The sequence below is a fragment of the Neodiprion fabricii genome, chromosome 5 (genome assembly GCF_021155785.1).
Source record: "Neodiprion fabricii isolate iyNeoFabr1 chromosome 5, iyNeoFabr1.1, whole genome shotgun sequence".
Classification (NCBI taxonomy): Eukaryota; Metazoa; Arthropoda; class Insecta; order Hymenoptera; family Diprionidae; genus Neodiprion; species Neodiprion fabricii.
This window is the reverse complement of record NC_060243.1, coordinates 27,998,829-28,023,574: the sequence shown is the minus strand read 5'-3', so window position 1 is coordinate 28,023,574 and position 24,746 is coordinate 27,998,829. Positions and strand designations below refer to the sequence as shown.

General features: G+C 39.4%; 1 protein-coding gene across 10 annotated transcripts; it reads right to left on the bottom strand.

Moving 5' to 3' along the window:
• Window positions 1–3,514: 3,514 nt before the first annotated feature.
• On the bottom strand, window positions 3,515–24,114 carry LOC124182418. 10 transcript variants are annotated; one of them, XM_046569693.1, is made up of 18 exons: window positions 23,210–24,111; window positions 20,852–21,981; window positions 11,397–11,492; window positions 11,090–11,269; window positions 10,684–10,890; window positions 10,009–10,256; window positions 9,571–9,760; window positions 9,184–9,379; window positions 8,689–8,783; window positions 8,546–8,569; window positions 8,045–8,089; window positions 7,807–7,882; window positions 7,562–7,729; window positions 6,218–6,362; window positions 5,984–6,091; window positions 5,719–5,871; window positions 5,188–5,220; window positions 3,515–4,316 (listed from the first exon to the last, which is right to left on the bottom strand). In XM_046569693.1, exons 2-17 carry the CDS (start codon window positions 21,551–21,553, stop codon window positions 5,193–5,195), a joined length of 2,661 nt encoding a protein of 886 aa, XP_046425649.1. In that variant the 5' UTR covers window positions 21,554–21,981; window positions 23,210–24,111; the 3' UTR covers window positions 3,515–4,316; window positions 5,188–5,192. The 10 variants fall into 10 exon arrangements, with proteins under 10 accessions (XP_046425649.1, XP_046425648.1, XP_046425647.1 ...); XM_046569692.1 differs by lacking the exon at window positions 5,188–5,220 and having other exon boundaries at window positions 6,218–6,344; window positions 23,210–24,114; XM_046569691.1 differs by lacking the exon at window positions 5,188–5,220 and having other exon boundaries at window positions 20,852–22,033.
• Window positions 24,115–24,746: the final 632 nt, after the last annotated feature.

Below are 24,746 nucleotides of genomic sequence, written 5' to 3'. Positions count from 1 at the left end.
TCCCGTTGATCCCACGCTCTTTTTGCTGCGTTTTCTGAGTTCCTGGGAGTCTAATTAGTCGAGAGAAGGTCATGCAAATCGAATCTGAGACCAAAAATTTTTCGGCCCAAAAATAAGTAAGGCTAACCCCTTTGTATTTTTGGTGAAAATTTTCGCGATTTTGAAAAGTGCTGGAATAAATTCTTTCGTGCACTATTCGGACGTAATTTTGCGAGAGAAATCGATTGAGCGCAGTCCCAATACGCTGCGAGCAACGGATGAAAAGTTACAGGCAGAAAACCAGAACCTGAGTTTTTCACATTTTTCAGCTGGTGATCTTTTCGTCGTCATTTCTCTCCCGTTGATCCCACGCTCTTTTTGCTGCGTTTTCTGAGTTCCTGGGAGTCTAATTAGTCGAGAGAAGGTCATGCAAATCGAATCTGAGACCAAAAATTTTTCGGCACAAAAATAAGTAAGGCTAACCCCTTTGTATTTTTGGTGAAAATTTTCGCGATTTTGAAAAGTGCTGGAATAAATTCTTTCGTGCACTATTCGGACGTAATTTTGCGAGAGAAATCGATTGAGCGCAGTCCCAATACGCTGCGAGCAACGGATGAAAAGTTACAGGCAGAAAACCAGAACCTGAGTTTTTCACATTTTTCAGCTGGTGATCTTTTCGTCGTCATTTCTCTCCCGTTGATCCCACGCTCTTTTTGCTGCGTTTTCTGAGTTCCTGGGAGTCTAATTAGTCGAGAGAAGGTCATGCAAATCGAATCTGAGACCAAAAATTTTTCGGCCCAAAAATAAGTAAGGCTAACCCCTTTGTATTTTTGGTGAAAATTTTCGCGATTTTGAAAAGTGCTGGAATAAATTCTTTCGTGCACTATTCGGACGTAATTTTGCGAGAGAAATCGATTGAGCGCAGTCCCAATACGCTGCGAGCAACGGATGAAAAGTTACAGGCAGAAAACCAGAACCTGAGTTTTTCACATTTTTCAGCTGGTGATCTTTTCGTCGTCATTTCTCTCCCGTTGATCCCACGCTCTTTTTGCTGCGTTTTCTGAGTTCCTGGGAGTCGAATTAGTCGAGAGAAGGTCATGCAAATCGAATCTGAGACCAAAAATTTTTCGGCCCAAAAATAAGTAAGGCTAACCCCTTTGTTTTTTTGGTGAAAATTTTCGCGATTTTGAAAAGTGCTGGAATAAATTCTTTCGTGCACTATTCGGACGTAATTTTGCGAGAGAAATCGATTGAGCGCAGTCCCAATACGCTGCGAGCAACGGATGAAAAGTTACAGGCAGAAAACCAGAACCTGAGTTTTTCACATTTTTCAGCTGGTGATCTTTTCGTCGTCATTTCTCTCCCGTTGATCCCACGCTCTTTTTGCTGCGTTTTCTGAGTTCCTGGGAGTCGAATTAGTCGAGAGAAGGTCATGCAAATCGAATCTGAGACCAAAAATTTTTCGGCCCAAAAATAAGTAAGGCTAACCCCTTTGTATTTTTGGTGAAAATTTTCGCGATTTTGAAAAGTGCTGGAATAAATTCTTTCGTGCACTATTCGGACGTAATTTTGCGAGAGAAATCGATTGAGCGCAGTCCCAATACGCTGCGAGCAACGGATGAAAAGTTACAGGCAGAAAACCAGAACCTGAGTTTTTCACATTTTTCAGCTGGTGATCTTTTCGTCGTCATTTCTCTCCCGTTGATCCCACGCTCTTTTTGCTGCGTTTTCTGAGTTCCTGGGAGTCGAATTAGTCGAGAGAAGGTCATGCAAATCGAATCTGAGACCAAAAATTTTTCGGCCCAAAAATAAGTAAGGCTAACCCCTTTGTATTTTTGGTGAAAATTTTCGCGATTTTGAAAAGTGCTGGAATAAATTCTTTCGTGCACTATTCGGACGTAATTTTGCGAGAGAAATCGATTGAGCGCAGTCCCAATACGCTGCGAGCAACGGATGAAAAGTTACAGGCAGAAAACCAGAACCTGAGTTTTTCACATTTTTCGACTAATGCTTTTTCCATCGTCATTCGTCTGCTGTTGGTCCTACGCTGTTTTCGCTGCGTTTTCTGAGCCCTTGAAGTCCAATTAGTCAAGTAAAGGTCATGCAAATTCGATGCAGTCCCAATACGCTGTGAGTAATGGATAAAGAGTTACAGGCAAAAAACGAGAAATTATTCGAATCCACAAATAATTACAGAAGTGTCGAATAGAATTTTCAATCCTAAGGTGAAACACTACGAATAATCATTCACCCGTTCTTTACTATTTGTCTTGTGTGATGAGCGTGAACATACAATTTGTTACATAGTACAGATTACAAAGCATAGTATCATCAATAATACATGTGCAATGTGCATTATATATTATAAGTATCTGTAAATAGGCACTAGATCGTATATATAATTCAATCAACTCTATTTCTCTTACTTTCTTACATTCCAAAAAGCTATGTATTATGTACATAATATATTGAAATGTGGATATAAATAATGAGATTCCTCATCATCTTAACTATTGCTGTAATTTCTTTCATGTTGTCAGAATGCAAAATGTCATGTTAATTAAGAGCAAAAATTATTAAAGTATCTACAGGAGTGTATGTGCGGATGGATCCATTTCAGTAACTGATATACTCCAGGGAAGGCAGAAAAAATTAGGCATACATTTTGCGCGTATTGTAAACAATCAAAAACAGCTTCAATTGTACCCGTACGTTAATTGTTTCATCATAAACAATGGTTACGCAATTTTCGCATCTTCTTGCGAGTGTACGTAGATTAGCTTGTGCAAAGTATTCTATAATTGCTCCGAAAATTCTGTGAAATACTTCATTTATATAATAGCCATTTTTCGAGACACTCGGTATACACTTGTTTAAAATTAAATAAATTATAAGAAAATCTCAACAATGATTGACTCAATAATTCATAATGTATATATTTTTCAATATAGTAAGCTTTACAAAAAATAAATAGAGTGACAGGGACAGAGAGAAAGAGAGAGAAAGAGAGACAGATAAGCGGAGAATTAAAAGCATCAGAGAATTAAATGTACGTGTTGTGTGTATGCATGTATGTGTACCTAATGAGTATAATTAATATCTTACAGCGAAATATAGTAAGACGTATCTAGGTATAATAGAGATACCATATCGTATAGAAAATTGAAAAACTGCATCAAATTATAGTTGATTGCATGATTTGTATATATATTACGTAAAGATTATATGATTATATTCTCAACTTTGAATTTAACAAAACGATTCTAATTCTTTATTCGCAGTCATCGTTCATTAGCTTCTTGATTTATAAATGTAATATATCATATATATATATATTTATTCATAATGATTTTCAATTTGTTTTATACCTCGTATATAATTTGCAGGATCTCATTTTTTCATCATCATTTATATTAATCTAATTATAAAATATTGTCACTAGTGGCCTAAATCACTGGCGTGTAATTTTTAATTACGCATTATATCTTCAAAAATCACAGGTGCGTGAACTTTGTACGGATAATTTACGACGAACACTACAATTGTTTAAACAAATAAGTATAAGATTCGGGTCTCCAAAAAGAAGAAAACAATTGAGCGTCGGGTTTTCTTTTTTTTTTAATTGCAATTTCCGTTCCAGCGTACCGAGGATTTTTGTTACAATAATTTTCGTAGCACATTTTATAGGCGATGTAAAAATAATTAATACCCGAATCGGCATTGTATAATTATGATGACCGAGTGTGTTACAGGAACGTGTACTCGGAAAATTGAGATTGGTATAAACGATTAGAGAAATAGAAAGAGAGACTGGTAGTTTCTGCAAAGATTAAGTGATAATTTTATAGTGCGTAAGTCAAACGTTCATTCAGTTTAATTAATGACGCATAATTGCGTTGTCAAAAGTTGATCCATGAAAGGAACAACGCATTACAGGTCATTGTTTGAAACATACCTGTATACATATATATATATATATATACGTCCATATATCACTTTAGGCATATTGAAATTATATTTCCATCTTTGTTTGTAATATATTATTATATATATGTATCTATTATTAATAATATTGTAATCATTAATATTATTCACATCTTTGTGTTTCTTTAGATTATATTTCAGTGTGTTATTACCGTTATTTCTGTGACTCGTATTCTGGATAATAAACGTGATTGTTATCGATTATTTATTCGTTATCATAAGTAATTTTAATATTATCATCATTATTATTAATGTTATTAATGTAATTGTATCGTAATATTTAATTTACAACTTCTCACTAGCATAGTCGAGTCGATGGCTTTCGTTCGTGTTGCGTATTTTTTATGTACGTTCTGAAATCATATGAATAAATTAGTACGCAGTAGTTGCACAATTATCAAGTCTGTGTATTTACAATAGATATCAACAATCAATACCGACGGGTAAGTATTATTATGAATGCAATTATTATTGTTTAAAAATTACGTGGGTAATAAAACGAGCAAGGATTAGTAGCACAACAGAAGAGAAAGATTGACATACACCTCGATGAAAATTATCCTTCAGAAAAAACAGAATAACAAAATCATACAAACATCGCGATTACATATTTTAGGGGAACAACTTTCATCGAGGAGACCTTAGACGTTTCAGAATCCAAATAAAGGTGTAAATTGCTGTACTGAAAAAAAGTGTTGAACGGAATGAACAAGTGCATATCTCAAAATAGTTCTAAAATATATTCATAACGTACGCTGAGTCTATTAAAATATCGCTCAAACATTGCATATTTCGACTTTCGCAATGGTCGAAGAATTGTACTTGCAAGAATAATTATATAAAGGAGGGAGAAATACTGTTTAAAGCTTTGCCAAAAATTCACGCATACTGCCAAATATTCATACAAAATATATAATATAGGATAGGTAAAACATAGAATGAAAAGCGATTAGTCGTCGTAATTATCACTGACAAAATATCGTCAATTAATTCTGGGGTAACAAAGAAGCCTTGCCAAACATTATGCGTTCGTTCGTAGCTACGGAAAAACACGAGCAGGAAAAATGTCTGATTGTTTAAAAATTATACAGGTTGCAGTTACATAAATGCGGAGCAAATCATGCGCAGGAGAAACGTAGGAGAGAATTGTCAATTGATTGTTAGTCTATTTTTTGGGATTGTTTCCTTTTTTTTTTCTTTTCGTTTATTATTTGTTCAGCTTACCTATCCTATTCGCTCAGTACTGGCAGAAGGGACCTTTTCAAAGGTCAAAATAAAATTGCATTAGAAAAATTGTGGTATAAATAACTTACTGCGAGTTTTATTTTTTTTTAATTATGAATTATTATTATTATTATTAAGATGAATATTATTGTTATTAGATAAAGAGATGCGAGTAAATAAAGTTAAAATTGAAAATCACCTGAAGGACATGAAGAAATTAAAGAAAAAGCTCAAGAAGCTTGTATAATACGTAGAATTAAAAAATTATAAAAAAAAATGCACAATATTTGCTGATTAGTATATGATTTGAATAAAATATCGTTTCGTCAAATTAATCGAATCGAAATATCACTTATTATTAAAAAATGTATACAACCCCGTTCCTTTTTCCTTCCGCACGAAAATATATAATATTTTTTATTCTGTACGACTTTATTGTCATAATTTTAAGATAAAAATCGATCAAGTAAATAAATAAATGAATAACTACGATATTATTTTTCAAATGATAAATCATCTCGTTTTACTCACAATTCGATGCTCTGTATGGTCGACGATGAGCAAGTCGAGTCGACTTTGACGTGGCAATGCTTGTGACATTTAAGCTGACAGTCCCTGCACTCGTAGCCCTGCTTACCCAACCTTCGAGCCAAAGTTCGCTTGCAAACCTCGCAAATTGTGCCTCTGAATATTGCAGAAAAAATTCATTGATAACGCTACCAAATCTCTCTCCTTACTTTCCCCCCTCGTTATTTTCTCTCAAGTGAACGCAGGTCACTTGACAATTTAATCTTACCCTGGCATGTGTTTCGCAATGAAGGTGTGATCGTTGAAGATGTGCAATTTCGTGCCTTTTTTTCTCCATTTACTCTTTTGCGCGAGAGACAACGGCACGAGGTAGTGTCTGAAAATGGTCGAAAGTTTACAATTTCAGACTCGAAATTTATGGATTACAAAGCCTGAGATCGACTGTCAAAATAAACATTCGAAGGAAACTTTTTTTAAAAATATTTCTCAAATTTTTACTCACTTCTTTATCCCGTTCTCCAGGGTTTCCAGAACGAGGGTCGAAGCCTCGTTCAGATAAGTTCGCGTCGAAGTTCCGCTCACTGCAGAAGCCTCGCTCAGACTCGACCTCCTAGACTGTTCTTCTCTTCCTGGTACGGACAGCAAACCTGTGTAAATGTTCTTGCATTACACGCCAGGAGTTTGCCATATGAAAATTTACAATTTCACAGAAAGATTTCACTCGATGGACGAGCATTTCTAGTAATCTCTAGCGGTATACCCTCAAAATCTCTATTTCCATACACCTACACAATATTATTGTCCTCCAAACTTCACTTTTGGGCAGGTATAAATCGTGTAAAACGGGCCTAAACGTGGAATCGACCAGTTCTGCGCCTGCATATAGGCAACCGGGCGTTACAATATCGTTCCTAAGATGGCAGATTGAAACTCGGGCTGCCTGTCTGCAGGCGCCGAGACGGCTTGTTACCACGTTCAGGTTCGGTATACATATAAATATATACCCTATTCAATTACTAACAGCTATACAGAAATGCAATTCAATTAAAAGCGAAACGATAAATGTATCAAATGTATTTTTATATACAACTGTGAAATGAACTTACCAATTTGAGTAGGTGCCGTTTTGGTTATAATATGTAAATAAAAACAGAGAGTGTACAGTGAGTATGAAAACGATGATAAGAGAAACTATTTACGTCAAGTTATGTGAATAAATGAAATAATCTTACATACAACTATTCACTTTCATTTACACATTCCATATGTACTTATTGTTTGACACTTATCAGGCAAAACAATATTTCCGGCAGCCAATAATATTTATGTACACAAAAGTACAGCCCGCTATTCAATGCGAACATGTACAGAGCTTTTCATGTTAATCAAATTACGTAGAAAGGTTGTGATATGATTGGCGCGAGACTCTTCCGAGTGATTGAAAAATTCCTATAATACTACAATAGAAAAATGGACGCAGTTGAATGATGCTTTGATATTAGTATTTCTTAATCGATCTCTGTACGTAATTCTTCGTTTTTTTTCCCACCTGACACTAGATCTTCTTTACAAACTAAATCGATCCTAGTAAAACTACACATCAATCACGAGATAAATGAAGAAGAGAAACGTCCGATTTGTCACTTTTAAAACTAACGCATAACAATTACATGTACGCAGATACTTCATGCACATCTTACGACAAAGTGTATGACATTTTATGTGCCAAAAATCCCGAGTGTTAAGTCAGTGTTGAACGATAACGTAATAATAACGACAGTCTGCGATTATTTTATACTATAGAAATTATTATTTTTTGTTCGCGTTATGTTCATGGTATCCTCACCTGAGCCAGGATCACGAGCTCTGTCGGCTGATATCGACCTCGAATGGGCTTCTTCGTACGGTGCATCACCTTCGGGTCCGACAGACCGACTCCTGTTCTTTGATCGGCCAAGGCGCCTCTTTATAGTCCCAAAAAAGTCCCGGCGTTTTCTCCGCGTCCTACCTCTCTCTGCGAGAATAAAATTGGCGTGGTAAAAAATTATCGTTTAAATAATTAACGGCGAGAAAACTCGCGACCTTACGAACCTCTGAGTCCTTCAGAATTTGAGGAATTCGGAGTGCTTTCTGGACCCGATCCCGTGCTGTTGACTTTTGTACCGTGCTGAAAGATAGAATAGGCTTTTTTAATGGCTCTGAGTGACGAAAAATATGTGTCTAATGATGACTGCACGACATCGATCGGCTATCTTTTTGCAAGAGTTAAAGATTTTTAGCTGCAGAGTACATCAAACGGGAGAGGAAAGGAAAAACAACAAGCAATTACCTCAGGCGAGACTTCTTGCCAATTTCCAGCTTCCGTCAGTGCAACCTGTTGGATTAGTAAACACACGGCACTCAGCATTCGTTATTATTAGGCTCTGAAATTTAGGTTTGGAAAGTCAGTCTCTCGTCTGGTGAGTTCTCTACCTTAGCTGCCAGCTAATTTTAATAAAAATACCGATGGATTATTCAAGTCGGCATCAGAATTTCAACATTTTTTCGAAACCTGTCCGATCGTACTTTCCAAAATCTTTTTAATCGTCAACGGAATCCCGCACGTTTCAAACTCAGTAGTCAGTACAACATATATCCAAAAAGACAATACAGAGATAATGTATACCAACAAAAGTCTGCTTGTTAAATAAGATAAAACAAAATGGCAGATGCGTCATTTGTTACTGTACACGGGATTTGAAGCTAAACTCTTGAAATTCCACAGACACAAGATGCAAATTTAAATTTTAGACAGCAATTCGAAAGATGATGATGGTGTAATGTCTCGTACCTTGACGATTTGTCGCTCTGGCTGCTGTAAAGAGAAAACAGTATGCATTTTTGTTAATGACAACAGAATGGGATCCGAATCTTTTATCAAACAAATTTCAGTGATTCCACTCTTAGTCTTTAGCTGAACAAAACCAAACTTACTCTCTGCTGGCTGTGGACTATCAGCGTCCCTTTGTTCCCGTTGAATTGGCCCGTCCTGTACGGAGAATCAAGCCCATTCCCATTGGAGAGGTAATCTGAAATTGGACCGAAACTTCATATGCAACGTTCTGGTTTCTGATCGTCAAGCAATCAAAAATGGATAAACTGAAGTCTAGTCTAATGTCGATTTCCCCAAATTCTATACAACGACCAGTCAATAAACACATAAGGAAAAGAGAGAGGTTAAAAAACGAAAACGGGGTAAAGACAACACATGGGTACAAAACCGAGTAATCATATATATGGACAAAAAGTGAACACGATAAGAAATTAAAAATTGAGAAATTAATAAATGGAAAGGTACGATAAGAACGGATGTAATGGGAGAGGTTGGGAAGTATAAAAACTATGACAAAAAAAAAAAAAACTGTTGGCGGCGTACTACGATCAGAGGGTAGACCACACGGAATAATCGACTGTGTATATCATAATTACCACCCCCTGGAGACTGACTGCCAGAATCGTATAAGATAAAGGTGCTGTTACCGTTGTTGTAATTTAAGCTAGTGTTGTTCAGATGTTTTGTTGGTGTGTAGCTACGGGTCGGCGATTGGACCGGCTTGATGCTCTCTTTGACTTTGTACGGTTTGGTCCCGATCTGCGGCACCTCGGCGCCTTCGATGAAGAGGAACTGAAAGTTGAAATATCGAGTGAGACTAGCCGCGCCATCGAAGCATTCGCAATGGTCAAACGGAACAAAGTTGTAGGAGCAACGAACAAATGCGAGGACATCGGTCCGACTCGATGCTCGGTACAGTACATAGCGAAGCCCAAAAATCCCCTGTCGAAAAAAGGGAATGTCAGTGACACGCCTCATGCTACCTCGACTGTCAGGGTCCCCGTAACTTCGTCCTGTTCATAAGGCCGAGCCTGCAGAGGTATGATTTGTCTCTGACTAGGGTTGATCAGCAATTCCTCCACACCCACGATCCCAAGTCCCAGGAAACGCTGCCCTTTATTAACGTGGTCGTAAACCTCCAGCAGCACCTCCGACGTGTTCTGACTAACGTCGCTGAAAAGAAATTTCATCTCACAATAAGACATTCAACAAAGACCTCCCAGGGTTCCCGGAAGTTCTTTGAGACCGCAAAGAATCCGGCACGAAAAACGTTCGCATGACTTTGTGGATTTGGGGGTATTTAGAGAATTAATGAATAGCTACGAGAATTCAACACCTTCGTCCGAGCGGTTAATTTACACGAATCGAGTAACCGTATAAGTGACTGTCCCACCGATGGTGTTTCAATACATGAAACTTACAACAAGAAAGCTTCGTCCCAATGCGGATTGTTGACGTTGTCCTTTTTGATGGAAGTTTGATTTTTCTGTGGTGGTTCGTCGAGTTCTACAACGCAGTAGGGTTCCTTGCACCCTTCGGCACCACCGATATCGGATGCCTTCACAATCTTGACCAAAAGTCGTCGATCGCCACGGGCGTATTGCATGGTAGGGGAGTGCCTCTGGTGGATCTGAAGATGTTGTTGATCTGTCACTGTATTCGAATAATTCTACAAGCAAAGCGAATTGGAGAACGTGTTCGTTTATTCGTTTATTTATCGCCGGTAAACAGAGGATACATGAGAATCGCACCAAATCGAGGAGGTTTAATCATACGAATGTGTATAGGGGACTGAAAAGGAGGATGAACTTTTGGAATCCATGTCATTCGCAGTAACGTTGGCCATTTAACTACGTGCAATGTTTGCGCGATGTCGCAGAAACGGTTCAACCGATTTACTTCAAATTTAGAGAAAGCGTTGTTGGATAGTTTACCCTCCTTGCCATTATAAATTTGTGAATAAAAGAAACCTCTTGAATAAAACAAACCCCTATCAAATTGAATCTTTGCAATGGTGGTGGATAAACAAGTTCCCAGAATTGGCCAACTTTTTTAACCACCTACTAATTCTTACCTCTTTAAAAAACTTTGCTCACCATACTGTCGTAGTGAAGAGGCAGGGAGAATCCCGGCTGCGGTGGTGGTTCTCTCCATAGTCTAGGGCAGGTTGGGTACTGTACGAGGTTCAGATGAACGTTGGTGCCACGAAGCGCACCGACGACGATCTCGGTCACGACCTCTTGCAGCTGGCTCTCGTCCAGGTCCTTCTTTATGGTTCCAACCGGAGCCAGAGACACCTTGACCTGGGGGTGAAGCGTTCGGTAACAATTTCGTTGACAATTCAATCGGTTGAATGAACAGGCGAAGTCTACCGCGTTGGTAAAGGTTCGTCACTGAAATTCTCAATGATCACTAATTGGCAGTGCTTCGTAGCAGGAGAAGAAGAGCACGAGGGTGAGATTTACTTGGTATAGTCAACTACTAGGTAAACATTTAACGAACCTCCGGCCATCCGTCGCACTTCAGATCCAGCAGCAGCTTTTCTGTGATACAGACCAAGTGAAGTCGCGCTCGGAAACGGTTGACGTTGACGCGATAGTGACTGGCTTCGACCTTTTCACCTCGCTGTCGGAACGCTTTTAGCTGAAGAGCCGGCGTCGCTTCGCAGTCGCAGGTAATTGTCTGTAAATACACAACGTCACGCAATTGTCAACGAATAATTACTCAGGGGTAGATGATGCTACGTCATCGATCGTGACGATTATTCAACGCTGGAGCGTTATTTATAATTCGGTTAAAACACACTTACGACGTCGTCCTTCGAGTCGCATTCGCAGAAGATGTTCGAAAGGACGGGTGAATGCGTCTCGGGAAGAACCCGCACGAACTCGACACCGACACCATGCTGAAAGTAGATAATTAGCTGGTAAGTTGGAGCAAATGGACTATATCGTATGTAACTGCGTACACTGGATCGAGTTGCAAATACGCTAAACAGTTTCGTGCATCCAAGATTAAAATGGTTTTTCATCGCTTCGTGTACGGTACCCGAATATATATAATTAGTGTAATTACAGTACCTGGTTGGATCTAGTTACTTCGCTCGAGATGTAACAGGATATAAATAATAAAAAAGAAAAAAGAAAAACCAGGAAACCAATCCTGCAGCGAGACACGTTGTGTAAATCTATACGGATTGAACATTGAGTTTCTTTTGCTGTGCTTAACTTTAAAAAGCACACGAATACATCTTTTGCGAGTGAAAAACAGTAACTGATGACGCTTCTGCACGAGCGTAATTTTTCAAATTCGGTGTATGCACATCTTTACAACCGTACGACTGCGCCAACTTCTCATTTTCTATGCATGATCGATCGGTAACTGTAACATAGCTCTGAGAATTCACCATATTTTTACATCGCGTGATCCGCTGCCATGGCCTACATGTAGGACATTGATTTCTAACCCGACTAATTTCTACACACGAATAATGTAAACAAAGGAACTGATTTGTGGGAACGACTAGTTGATTTGATGTTCCCACAGAAACCACAAACCTCGAATCGTTATCCTTATCCCTAACACTGCCTCTTGCAATTGCCCCTATAAAGGTCACACGCAATCCACATTACAAATATACGTCTCATATATTTTTTTTTACACTGCAGTACATGGGAACTGAAGAAAAAATGGAAATTGAAACATGTTTATATATACTTTGTTTTATACGAGAGAAGTTTGAAGAAAGATTTATTTACTCGGCCATTCATTTTGTCTTTAAGCCTGTTTATTTTCTTACCGTATATACAAAAAATTAGGCGAGAAATTATTCTAAAATAATCGATTCATCTTCGAGGAATTGTTGTATTTGAAAAAAATTCACATTTTTTCAACTTGCTACGTGTCAAAATTTTGAGTTCACTAACGAGTTCGATTGATGAGATACACAAGTGATTGGAAAATGTCAATTCCATGGTTGAACTTTTGTTATCATAACAATCTGTTTTCATTGCCATCATTGAGGCTAAATTTGTGATGATTGCCTAACTAAGATATAAAATAATAACATCCAACTGTACTTAGACTAGTTTAATTTTTTTTTTTTAGTGAGTAAAATGTGTGTCACTCATTCAGTGTTATGTAAGTTTTGGCCCTTCGGTATAAGAAAAAGTGAAGTGATCAGAAACGGACGTAAATGCGTGTCAGCGACTGGCATGTACATATAATGAGGTCGCGACTGAAGATAAAATGCTTGAGTTATTCTTAGCTTCCTTTTAATTTGTTTACCAACGCCTTCTTATCCAAACTGTGTATGCAGACATGTAAACGGCGTGCAAAAACAGCGCAGGCTTTGTTTTATTACAATATCACGTTTCGCTGCAGATTCCTTTGAATTTCCCGTAGTGGTATGGAACATGAGTTGATGTTAAAGAGAAAAGTAATGAAATTTTTCGGTTGGCGTATAGGCATAAAAAAATGCACGAGATCACAATTTTATACGATTGACACAATTTTTTAACCAGATAGACAATCTGCCAGCAAATTTCATTTGAAATGAACCGCATGAATCAAACAAGTCCACACCGCTTTAATCTAGCTGCCACCTTGTTGTAAAGTAAAATGGTTCAGGGACGATAATTTCTACTCTACGACTGGTAAGCCGTAAGTATAATAATACAGAAGGAAAGGTGCGCTTGAATCCAAACCTAACGGATCGCAGTTCTCCGTTCACTCGTGGTTCCTAGTTTTCTCTTCCACGCACAGCTGAACATCGCACGGAACTCCGTAGAGTAGCAGTGACATAAGCAGAAAGTCAATACGGAGCACACAAAATTAGTTTTCACCAACTTTTAGCGTTGTTACATGAGAAATTCATAGTTACATGCATGCCTGCGGTCAGGTTTTTAATTAGCCATGATATCACGTCTGCCGAAACCATGGTCGCCTGAGTAATCGCGAACCGTACAGCGAACGAGGGACCTTGGCCGGTTCTGGTGTGGTGGGGATCCAGAATTAAATTCGGTAAAAAATGAAAACGGGTTACGGACCGTCTATCATCCACTGGATCCCGTAACACAAGCCACGACTCTCGAACCGTATCTTCACACCCTGATCCGCAAACCGATCTGCGTGTTTTCATTGAATATTTCTTATAGCCAAAGAAAACCGCGTGCCGTAGTATATTTCTCGTATTGACATACGTGTCCGTGCCAAGGATTAGGCATTTTGAATCAGGTATTTGAGCTATAAAAATTTCGTGGGTGAAAAATTGAGGCGCTTGTCTACGTGGACCTTGTAGCGGACGTCGAGAGGATTCCAACGATACCTAACAAAGCGATATTCTGACGATTCTGTGAGGACATATCGCGTCTGGAAGCATGAGAGTAGCCAGCGAGGAAAGTGTGACTGGCGCGCGAGCCGATCGCGCTAGTGCCCGACCGCTAGTTGGGGCAACGCCGTTCTGGCGTTCTTATTCAATACGCAATAACTCACGAATAAGGCATGGGAAGGATGCTTTGTCGCATATCCTTGGATTCCTCTTACGCTCGGCTACAACCTTGGCACTAAGAGAAACAATAATTTCATACGCCGTTCAAAAAAACCGGCACCATTCAATATCCCGGAAAACTGAAAGTGTTGAAAATAATGAATCAAACCAGAGAACTGCTTTCTGAACAATAATTGTTCACCGTCTTTACTCTTCGCAGAGATAATCTAAATTTTCAACGTATGTACGGTGTTTGTTGATTCAATTTGTAATACTAATACGTAAAAAGTCCTGAAAACGGGTATAAAGCTGCGCCGTTTGAACAAATTAAAATTAAATGCTATGTTAATCGTATTTTTTATAACAAGCTATTTCGCGTAATGATATAAGCATTTCAATCGAGTTTATACGAACATCTGCTTTTATAATTGCGTCACAATTTCATTATCGTTAAGCAACATTATATAGGTATAATTGGTGGTCAGTGTACAGCCACTCCTTGGAGCAATTTATAGCCGATGACATAGGCTCTCTACTTGTTACGTATAAATTTTTACGTTCCGGCTACTGCCGCGTATATGCGTGACTCATATTATTCTTTCCTTTAATTCGAACCATTATCGTACTACATTATTTATGTACGTGATATATCCGCTAATTAGCTTAGAGACAATATCACATATTCAACATTATCTCGTGCGTTTTCGCGATTATTTCTTCTTCAGTATAAACAGCCATGTTCAAAATTTGTTTGACAATTTGTACCATACCATACTATCAGCTCGTTGACCCATGCATGTACATGAATTTCCTTAAAAATATCAGAGGCTCTGATCTTCCACGTCCCTGTCTTATCCTATCGATCTATCGCTTCAATCTGCGAAGGAACAAACCTATCAGACCCTACGAGTAGGAAAATGACGCTCCACCCGTCGATCGATCGCTTTCAAAGCTGCAACAGCCCTTGGTCACAGCTATAAGTTCATCCCCTGTCAATGAAGCGCAAAGTATTGGAGACACGCCGATCGAATTCGACGCTTCGATGCGGCAACAAGGAAAACTTATCCGAATTAATTGGCTTTCCAAAAGTTTATTGACACTACCTTTATCTATAATTATGTTAATGATTGACGCACAGTCTACGACGGGTTATTGATAATACTCCCAACATCGAAATGTAGGTATAGTATTGAAACCAGTTATGTTACGTTTGTCGAGTTGGTGAAAGTAGGGAAAAATCACATGCGGGCTTATAATAGGAGCTGACACTAATCGCGACGTGCATATGCGTAGGGATGTCAAAACATATACACATCTCAATCATGAATTCCAACACGTGCGCGACGCGCATAATTAATTCGCTCATTACAGCGCGGTTTGTCCATAGCGAATGTAAACTAACGATAATGTATAAATATAAGTCGCGTGACGTTAATAAGAACTTGGGTACAAATGACATGGAAGTCTTTGCACCGCACGCTGAGTGCATTCTAATTCGCAGTAATCAATCCGTTGCCAAAAATCAACCCTGCGATATTGTAAAAATATTTGTATTGTGTGTATCTGCTTCCGAAATTATGAAACCAGATTTTTTTGAGACAAATTTGAGATAGGGAATTCCTAAAGAAGAAAACGAACTTTCGGAAGCAGATAAAAGTATCTTTTTATTCGTTCAGTATTTTTGCAACAATTAAAAAAAAAACATTTTTACACATCCCCAAAGCCGACTTGAGATAACCGGTCTCATTTTCAACGACGTGTATGCACTGAGAAAAATTTCATCTGTTACAGTGACTAGAAAAATTGAGTAAACCAGGTATCGTTAAAAAACTGTTTGAATATTGTTGGAATTACGAAAAACGTGGTGCGCCTAACCATTTTGCGCTACTGTCGATCCTTTTTTAGTAATTGCAACGCAAAATCAGTTTGTGAGGTTTACTCTACTTTTTTAGTTAAATAAGGCTTCGACGTCAATTTATCGTTGCACGAGCGTTAAATTTTCGCAACAGTTGCAAAAAAATATAGCAACAGTGATCGTAATGAGAAAGAACAGCAACGGATACTAGACTTTTCGGTAACAGCTAGAAAACTAATTTTTATTTTCTACCTGGAACTATATTTTTCGATTGTGGTAAAAAATAAAAATAGTTAAAAACTGAGCGGTAACCGGAACTAAAAATTTCTCTCAGTGTACGTATACACTGCAGACCGGCGGCGTCATCGCTTCGGCGAGGATTATTTTATTTTTCATTACATCAGAAACAGACGGTATAGAGGCGAAGGTTTCGTCACGGGCTGTCAGTGGCCTCACGAGTGGCCGCCGCTGACGTCATCCGTTCGAAATAACCACATGTCTTTGCGCATGTGCGCTCAAAGTTCTGCACGCGATATGTATGTATGTACATAAAAGCGACCTACGTATAGATATAAGTATGTTCTGTCTACGTACATTATGGCATAGGCAAAGAGTTAAAAGGAGTTCACACAGCGTCGTAAATTGGACGTACGTAACGAGTTCTCCTTGCGCAGCTACGTCCCCCGTGATTACAGGAAAATTGATATCCGAAAATCTAAACGAAAGAATTTCTCGTCATTTCTCAAAATATTTTCGCTATTGCACGAAATTTAAGAAAGAAACTTAAATTCAAAAAACGTCTACCAACAGTTTTCCCGATATTCGACCAATGACGATCAAAATATCACACAGCGGTGATTCAAGTTTGTTTTTAGACGGCTTCTTATACTTTTCTAGCTTCCAAGATTCTAACGCTCATATACCTACCCTGCACATCCGGTGCGGTACCCACCGAACAATAATTCATTTTAGATCTCTCTTTCTGGCAATTACTTCGCTTCTACGTATATTTCTCGACTCTAGCAAGAGATTCCCGCAGACAGTTTGAAAGTAACAGTTGCTTAATGGCCAGAGAAGATTAGACAGCACATCTAGCCGAGCACCCAGCCTAGAGTATAAAATATTGACTAAAGCTTTCTATTTCAAAGTTACAATCACGTTTCGACGATTACAAAGGGTTCGGATCGAAAGCGCGAGCTTGATCGTTAAGCGCGATTTTATCTATACCTATGTTGTACGCGTATCCAGGTACGAACCTCATTATAAATTTATGATAATTTACCCGCGGTGGTTCGGTGAGTTTTACACGTTTATGGATACAGGCGTATAAGGGGTTGCGGTGACGTCACAGCTGCGACGCTTATCGATTCGAAACGCGCCTTGTGCCACGCGATGACGTCACGATATAAAAGAAGTGTCCGCGTAAAGGTCTCCGTGAAATTTCCCTTAGAATTTCAAACGTCGGATTTACACCAGAATCGTCGAAAAATGTTCCACCCCTGGTAAAAATAATTTCTACGCCAAACTGCGATAAAGTGCAGTTCGTTGAAAATCGTAGGAAATTGTCGAAAGGCGTCGAAAATTGTAATATTTTGCATATAAAATGAAAAAATTTTTTACGAAAAATTATAAAAATTTACAACTTTCTATAAAAGATGATTAACAATTTCCCACACGGAGAAAATAGATTTTTCTCTCGTAGTATTATTAGAATTCCGTTGGAAAGTGCAAGTTCTTGTGAACTCCATGAATTTTTGAACCACCGCTAGATGTCGCATATCTCTCACGAGGAAAACTTACGGCAGACAATTAAAAAAACTACCTAGCAGAATTTCGTTCTGCATTCAAAAACTGATCTTATGTTTTGAACACATTGCAGACGGATTTAGAGAATCTGTCGTATATTTTTAAACTCACCTTGTCGCAATATGCGAGTCTTGTGAAAGTAACAAACATTTGATACTTTTCTAATCCAAGAATTTCACAATATTCGACAACAAATGATATCCATTTGCGAATCTGCAATTGTTTATAAAATCCGACGATAACCTATGTAAAATTCTATGTCAGAACTACAAAAGTTTCCGAATTTCTCTACTTATTAGCAAAACCAACTTTGTGGTTAGGCGTCTAAATTATTTCCACCAGGTGGCGCCGCATCGATTTGTAAGTGGCTTAACATCGGAACAGGGAACTCGGTGACATCTTTCACCGCTAGGCTGAGTAGCGAGTTATCCTTGTCTCGCAAGAGAAACAAATCGAACTATGCAACTGTCGACCAGGCCAGTACAAGTACGCTTTCGCGTAATTATAGTGCAGATGAAAACACGTTATTTACTTGCGTTATTAATTTCACCAAACGTACCCAGCTATAAATATACCTACACCTACATGTGTATATAAATACATGTACCGCATGTGTTTATATTTTGGCACCTGCTGATGTGCGGTCAATGCTTCGAAATTAATCAACAGCGCGCCTACGCGCATATTAATATTGTGCAAAGCAAATACTTCCGGAACTCGTTTACATTATCATAAAAGCTTTTCCAAGGTGAAAGAAGGGGGGGAGTATTATTGCTTACTTTTCGAATGAAAAATCTAGGTTAAAATTAACAAGGTTAGTGAATACTTGACCGACCGATACCGCTTCACTTCCGGTGATAAGACTTCGCCGTGAACAGTACCTTGAAGCTATCGCGTTTCCGAGAAGACGAGGTTGAAGTTAATAACGTTGCTGTAACGATGCGTGTTTCGGAAAAATCGTTACTTACTACCTTTAGAATTGTCCAAAACTTAGTCACCCATGATAAACAAAACATATTAACATTTTTAAAATCCAACTCCTAGAAGGCCGATCTAAAATTCCTCAATGAAGATTTTTCTTCCCCATATTTCGTTACGATAACGTTACTAACTTTAGGCTCTTCCGAAAACTGTGTTCGGAATCAATCATTTAAGGTCTTATGGGACGTATATATTCTAAACCAAAAGTGAGTCTCGGTGAGAATATTGAATACTTCGCAATGAAATTAAAATCTGAAAAAAATCAATGACAACCAAGATAATAATAAAATTCGTTTTATATATTAATAATGCGAAAAAGATGTTAATAAAGTATTTAAACAAAGATTTGTGTAACAAATCTCTAGTGACCTTTTTGTTTGTTTCGTATAGAATGAATTGATTTTGTGGTTTTACGAATATTAAGTATTTTATTATTGAGTAGAATCATTTAAACGATAGATCTTGTTGTGTAGTCTAATTGTTGTCTTTAAATTTAATATTAGTTGGCAGTTTTTTTCATACCCCTTGTAGGGACCTCACATTTAAGCTTACTGTACATTCGAAATTAATTCTGGCAATAAATTATTATTATTATTATTACTATTAAATTATTATTCTACTGAATAGGTATGAATTTTTTTGGAAATATCCCCTTTCCCAAATACTCTAACGCTCTATTTATGAAACTATTTGTTTCAAGTCTCTAAAACTTCTTCAATATAACGTATAACGATTTTACGAAAACTGTTCCAAAAATTCAGGACTTTTGATACATTTTTCCAAAATTGCGAAGTGTTCAATCTTGTCAGCGAGACTCACTTTTAGTTACGCATACACGTCCCATAAGACCTCAAGTCTATACGTGTAAATTTTGCTGGTAGACACCGAAGTACGCGGCTGTTGTACGATTTGCAAAATCTTGATTGAGGAAGAAAAGTTAGATCGATACGCATCCCTGTGTTCACCTATAATTGTTTATCAGCCCGGCAATGAAACACAAGATTGTTATATTATGACAGCTGGTCGGCCAACTGTGTCGGTCGTAAAACTGATCGAACGATTCATCGCCGGCATTCGCAGTAAAGCCAAATCTCTCAACCGGCCCCTTGAAATGAAACTGATCCCTAAATTCCATAGCGAACAATGCACGCCTCTGTTTGCATTCGATAACAAGTCTCTAACGCAACTCGTAAGTGGGCCAAGCGAGCAAGTCTCCCTAACTGCGTTGAATCGCCTCAAGTCCAGCTGCTCTAACAGTGTAAAATTTGTAACACTTCTCATGGTTCACTTCGAATCGTTCGAATTACTTGACGATGAGAATATCTCGGTGATTCTCGATTCAACGGATGCAAGGAAAGAAGTTGACTTCACTATTGGTTCGTAACGTGAAAATTCACACTTTCGGTGAAGCTGAACATCTCCTTGGTTCTTACCTACACACCGGCAACCGAGTATATTAATAAATGCAAGGACGTTCTTTACGTTGCAACACGCGATACACGATCGATTCTGGCAATTTTCAAAGCCAAAAATCATCTCGTAAGCATTTGTGTTTGTTTTTTTTTTCAAGTTTCTTACGTCCAAGTCAATTTCGACACAAGTCGACGCCGTTGTTGATTACTCAAAGTCTGCCAATTGCGACACGCTCCAGAACTGCAACACCGTCACGTTTATAGTAAACGCAACCGTGTAAGCCGAGTCAGAATTGAAACGTCATTCTGTAAGATCCCTTCCGTACAACTTTTGAATTCAACTCTCTTCAAATGCACTACAGAGACTGAGCGGATGTTCGTAAACGAAAAATTTTTTTTTCTAAGAACGTACGTGCCGAGTAGACCTGGTTACACGTTATGCCAAACTGTAGACGTAAGTATCTGCGGAGCTGTCGTGATTATTCTTATTCAAGTCACGTTTGCTCGGCAGCGATCTTTCAAATGCCCCGAGCCCACGAAGCTCGTTCCGCACACAAAAGGCTCGTTCGTTATTTCATCCTCATTCGCACATATATACATACAGCCGACACGTAGTCGGGGATAAATAGCAAAAGGAGAGAGAAATAGCAATAAGAATAATTGGCACTTAATTGGAACATCGCCTTCCGAAACAAACGGCGTGATCCAGAGTCTTGACTCACCTCCTCGACAGAGCCGGCGGTGAATTCGTTGAGTGAAATTACCCAGGTAGCGAGTAGCTCGTTGAGGATAACAAGGTCCGAGTGCAGCCACACTATCAGCTCGTTCACCCATCGCACAGCCTCGGCGTCAGCCCCGGTAGCAGTTGGAAGATGAAGAGCCCTCGAGCTTCGCGCGGGGCTTATCAAGGGACCGGAAGTCTTCCGTGTGAGCCGTTTCCTCACCGGTGGTGTCGGCGGCACGTACCCCGAAGATCCACCCCCACCTCCGCCGGGACCAGCGGCCAAAGTTCCGGGACCAGCACCGATCGACGAAGACTTCAGTGAAACTGAAACCGGAGAGGACGCGTTCCGCGAATTTTGGGCACTCCCTTTGAGCCCACCGGCACCAGGACCTCCGACACTAGCACCAGCACCGGGAGTGACAATACCGTCCACAGTTGCGTGCGCCGCGAATCCATGACCGTCTTTAACGGATCCGGACGCCCCAATGGCGTTCAGGGCGAACCGATTGTAAACGTATTTACCAACGCACAGCACTATCAGCCCGAAGAGCATCCAACCGAACACCAACATCGATAGTGTATCCATGGTAGTGTCACCGGCCGAGTCAAAACTGCATATCAGATCGTCCACCCGCTCGGCCAAGTCGGCCATATTGCCCCATCGTTCTGCCAACCAAGTCCAATTGGAATCCAAAAACATTCTTTTCTATTTTCACCGACGAGCAACCGTCTCCCGGCCCCCACCAAACAGCCAACCAACACGTTGCCTATTTATACCCTTTCCTGCACCCTGGGCTGCTCGCCGGACGGATCTCACGTTTCTCCTCCGCGCTACCGGCGCCGGTTATGCGGATTGCGATGCTGACGAACCAGCGGCGAGATCGTTTCAAACTCGATCCGAGCACGTGGCATCTGTCAAGTTTCAAGCACTTCACCCTCGTGCGGTGTTTGTTATCGAACGGAACGTTTCGCTTCTATCGGCGAATCAACCGCGGCGTAAGGCACTGCTGCAACTGCTTCGTTTGCGATGACCCAAATTCTCATCGGATTTCCCTCGGTTATCAATTTGCTGCTCGCCACTTTCACCGACAGGAAAACTTACCCGATATGAACTCGGCATGTCACCATCTGCGAACAGTCCAGGGCCGTGGATCGTTAATCAACTTACGTCGATCGGCGCCTGTATGTGTAATATTGTATAATATACTACATGTAAAAGTTCACGAGATTCACGATCGATGTCAATGTTAAGTAGATTCAATTTCCTTATGTAAATTCCAAGTAAGTGCACGAGCTACTTGAAATTGGTACTGAACGTTAACTGTGTCCGAAGAGACAGTCGTTTTCTCAAACGCGAAGAAGCTGTGAAGTTCGGAGAAGTGAATACCGTATGATATTCGAAAGCGAAAGCGTCGAGAATTCCAAATGTTTTCCGTCACAGCAGAATGCTAGGATGAGGGATACCGCAATGCCAGTTTGTTAATTTTAAAAGTTTTCTCTTACCACATTCTGGGACTTGGAACTAATCGGCAATCCTATTCTCGAACCGACAAAAGCTGTGTGTACACTGAGAAAAATTTCATTCGTTACAATATCTAGAAAAATTGAGTACTAACGGTGATCGTAATGACAAAGAATAGTAACGGATACTAGACTTTCCGGTAACAGAAAACTAGAAAACTAATTTTCATTTTCTACACTGAAAGAAATTTTATTGCAATATTTGGTTTTCCGCATAGCGTTTTAGGGACAAACGAGGTACAATCATAAACATTCTTAGAATAATAGGACATTACACTATTTCTATATATATTAATATTATCTTGACAAGCAAGAATTATTATATGATCTTTGAAACATTGTTATAAATGTTGTGCATTTCGTTATTCACTATCGTACTTTTCACGACTGTACCGCCGATTGTCCCTAAAATGCTATATTTTATTGTACTTTTGTGTACGGGGAAAAGCAAATATTGCAATGAAATTTCTTTCGGTGTACCTATAACTATATTTTTCGATTGTGGTAAAAAATGAAAATAGTTAAGGACTGAGCGGTAAATGGAACTAAAAATTTCTCTCAGTGTATCAAACTCATGTGGTGCTTTGAACACGTGGTCAGCCTGGACGTTTCGTAGTATCTGATAAAAGTATCCCATACGATTTGCACTTGGCGGAAAAAATTTATTTCTCAATTCATCAGATAAAACGAACAAATAATCGCGGTGTCGGTGATATTATTGGAACCCTATCTCTCATCGATATTTTCAGAAACAATGACCGATCGCTCATGTCACAACAATGTAAATCTGACTACAGTGCATCGAACACATCTCAACTACGAACGAATGGTATACCTGTGAAATGTGCAGAAATGAGATTCGACTACCGATATAAACCGCAGCATCTTCCTCTCCGCATCAGCACCGCACCCCGAACGTGACCATCATCTCCGCGTGGGGTAAAAATCGTCGATCTCTATCTGCCACTCGAGTGACGGACCACAGTTTGCACTATTTCCATGCGGTCGATCTCCACTTTATCCCGACCATGCGGCATCTGTCAGCTGCGTAAACTCCCTAACCGGAATAACAGAGCTTCCGGTGTTCGCGTGCCCGCAGGAAATTACTAAAATCGCGAACGGAGATTACGATAAAAAGTCTCGGTCACCAGCTACCGCACCGCATCAAAGCTGCGAACTCGCGACTCTCTGTGCAAACCGCAATGCCGCTGCCATTCGTTCGAGTACCGGTTCGTTCGACTGCTCGGAAACTACTCCGCACCTTCAACACGCCGACTCCCGGAGACCGACTGCGAAGAGAGACCCCCTTCCTTGTGCCTCACGAATGCCAACCTTTGACGCCGTCCCGACGACCGAGTATCGATCCACCTACACCGACCTCGACGCACTCGTAATGCACTGTTGTGTTTTCGGTATGATACGTCGTCTCACACGCACGATTTGACGCAGAGCTAAAGAGATATCCGCATTATCTTCGTCCGCGAGATACAACATTTTAAACGTGTTTGTAAGGTGTAAAATAATCGCGGTACGGACTTCCATGGAACACTGTTTTATGTAGATCTAACACCGTCTGACTTTCGAATTCTGAATTATTGACTTAGAAAAATTCTCACGTAGTACTCCACACCGGCGACTTCTGGTCAGTTTTTATTTATTTCAATTTTTTATTTTCACGTCGTCGAGTCCGGAAGTGAATTCGTCAACGCGAGTCTCTTTAACGTTTACGCAAATGAATTCACGTCCCATTGGGCTATCGAGCGATCACCCAATTCGGCGGCAGACTGTTTACGATACTTAAGTGTGTATACGGTTTCTTGGCACTCGCCTCGTCTCCGTATCGAGTATAACATCATCGACGATGTTACCTTGGAAATTTGACTTTCATAATAGCTGTTTGAATACAATTTTTTTCTTTCCATATCTAATGTGTCGACTTCCGTGGGAAGATGTGTATGTACATACATGTAACGAATTATGTATCTTCAAAATCCTAGCGTTACAACTTAATCCTTGACTTTTCAGAAATCATTCCCAAGTCGCACACTTTCGTTTCATCTCTTCTATTCTCACCGAGAATTATGTACTTATTTTACTCGAGGACCATGCATTGCCACGGTCAAAATCTCGAAGTTTTTTTTTTCGGTAACTCTTTCCACTCGAAGTTGCACGTTGTATTAAACGTGTTTGAAAAACTTAAATCAACATTAGCAAATCTTCACTGCAGAACAATGAAAAGAACCGGTACAAACTAGGCTATAATTAATCCCGTTTAAATATATTTTATTTCTAGCATATCATTATAATTATTTACAGTTTGCACAATCAAAGTCACGTTGGATATTAGGGAAAGATAGGCAATGTATAGTACA

What these genes read in the sequence shown, in the direction of transcription:
- LOC124182418 (XM_046569691.1), bottom strand. Translation starts at nt 21,553, where the DNA reads ATGTTTTTGGATTCCAATTGGACTTGGTTGGCAGAACGATGGGGCAAT. An exon ending in AGTGCGACGGATGGCCGGAG is followed by an intron (nt 10,891 to 11,089) that starts GTTCGTTAAATG and finishes CTTCACCCCCAG; the next exon opens with GTCAAGGTGTCTCTGGCTCC. An exon ending in AAATTCTGAAGGACTCAGAG is followed by an intron (nt 7,730 to 7,806) that starts GTTCGTAAGGTC and finishes TTATTCTCGCAG; the next exon opens with AGAGAGGTAGGACGCGGAGA.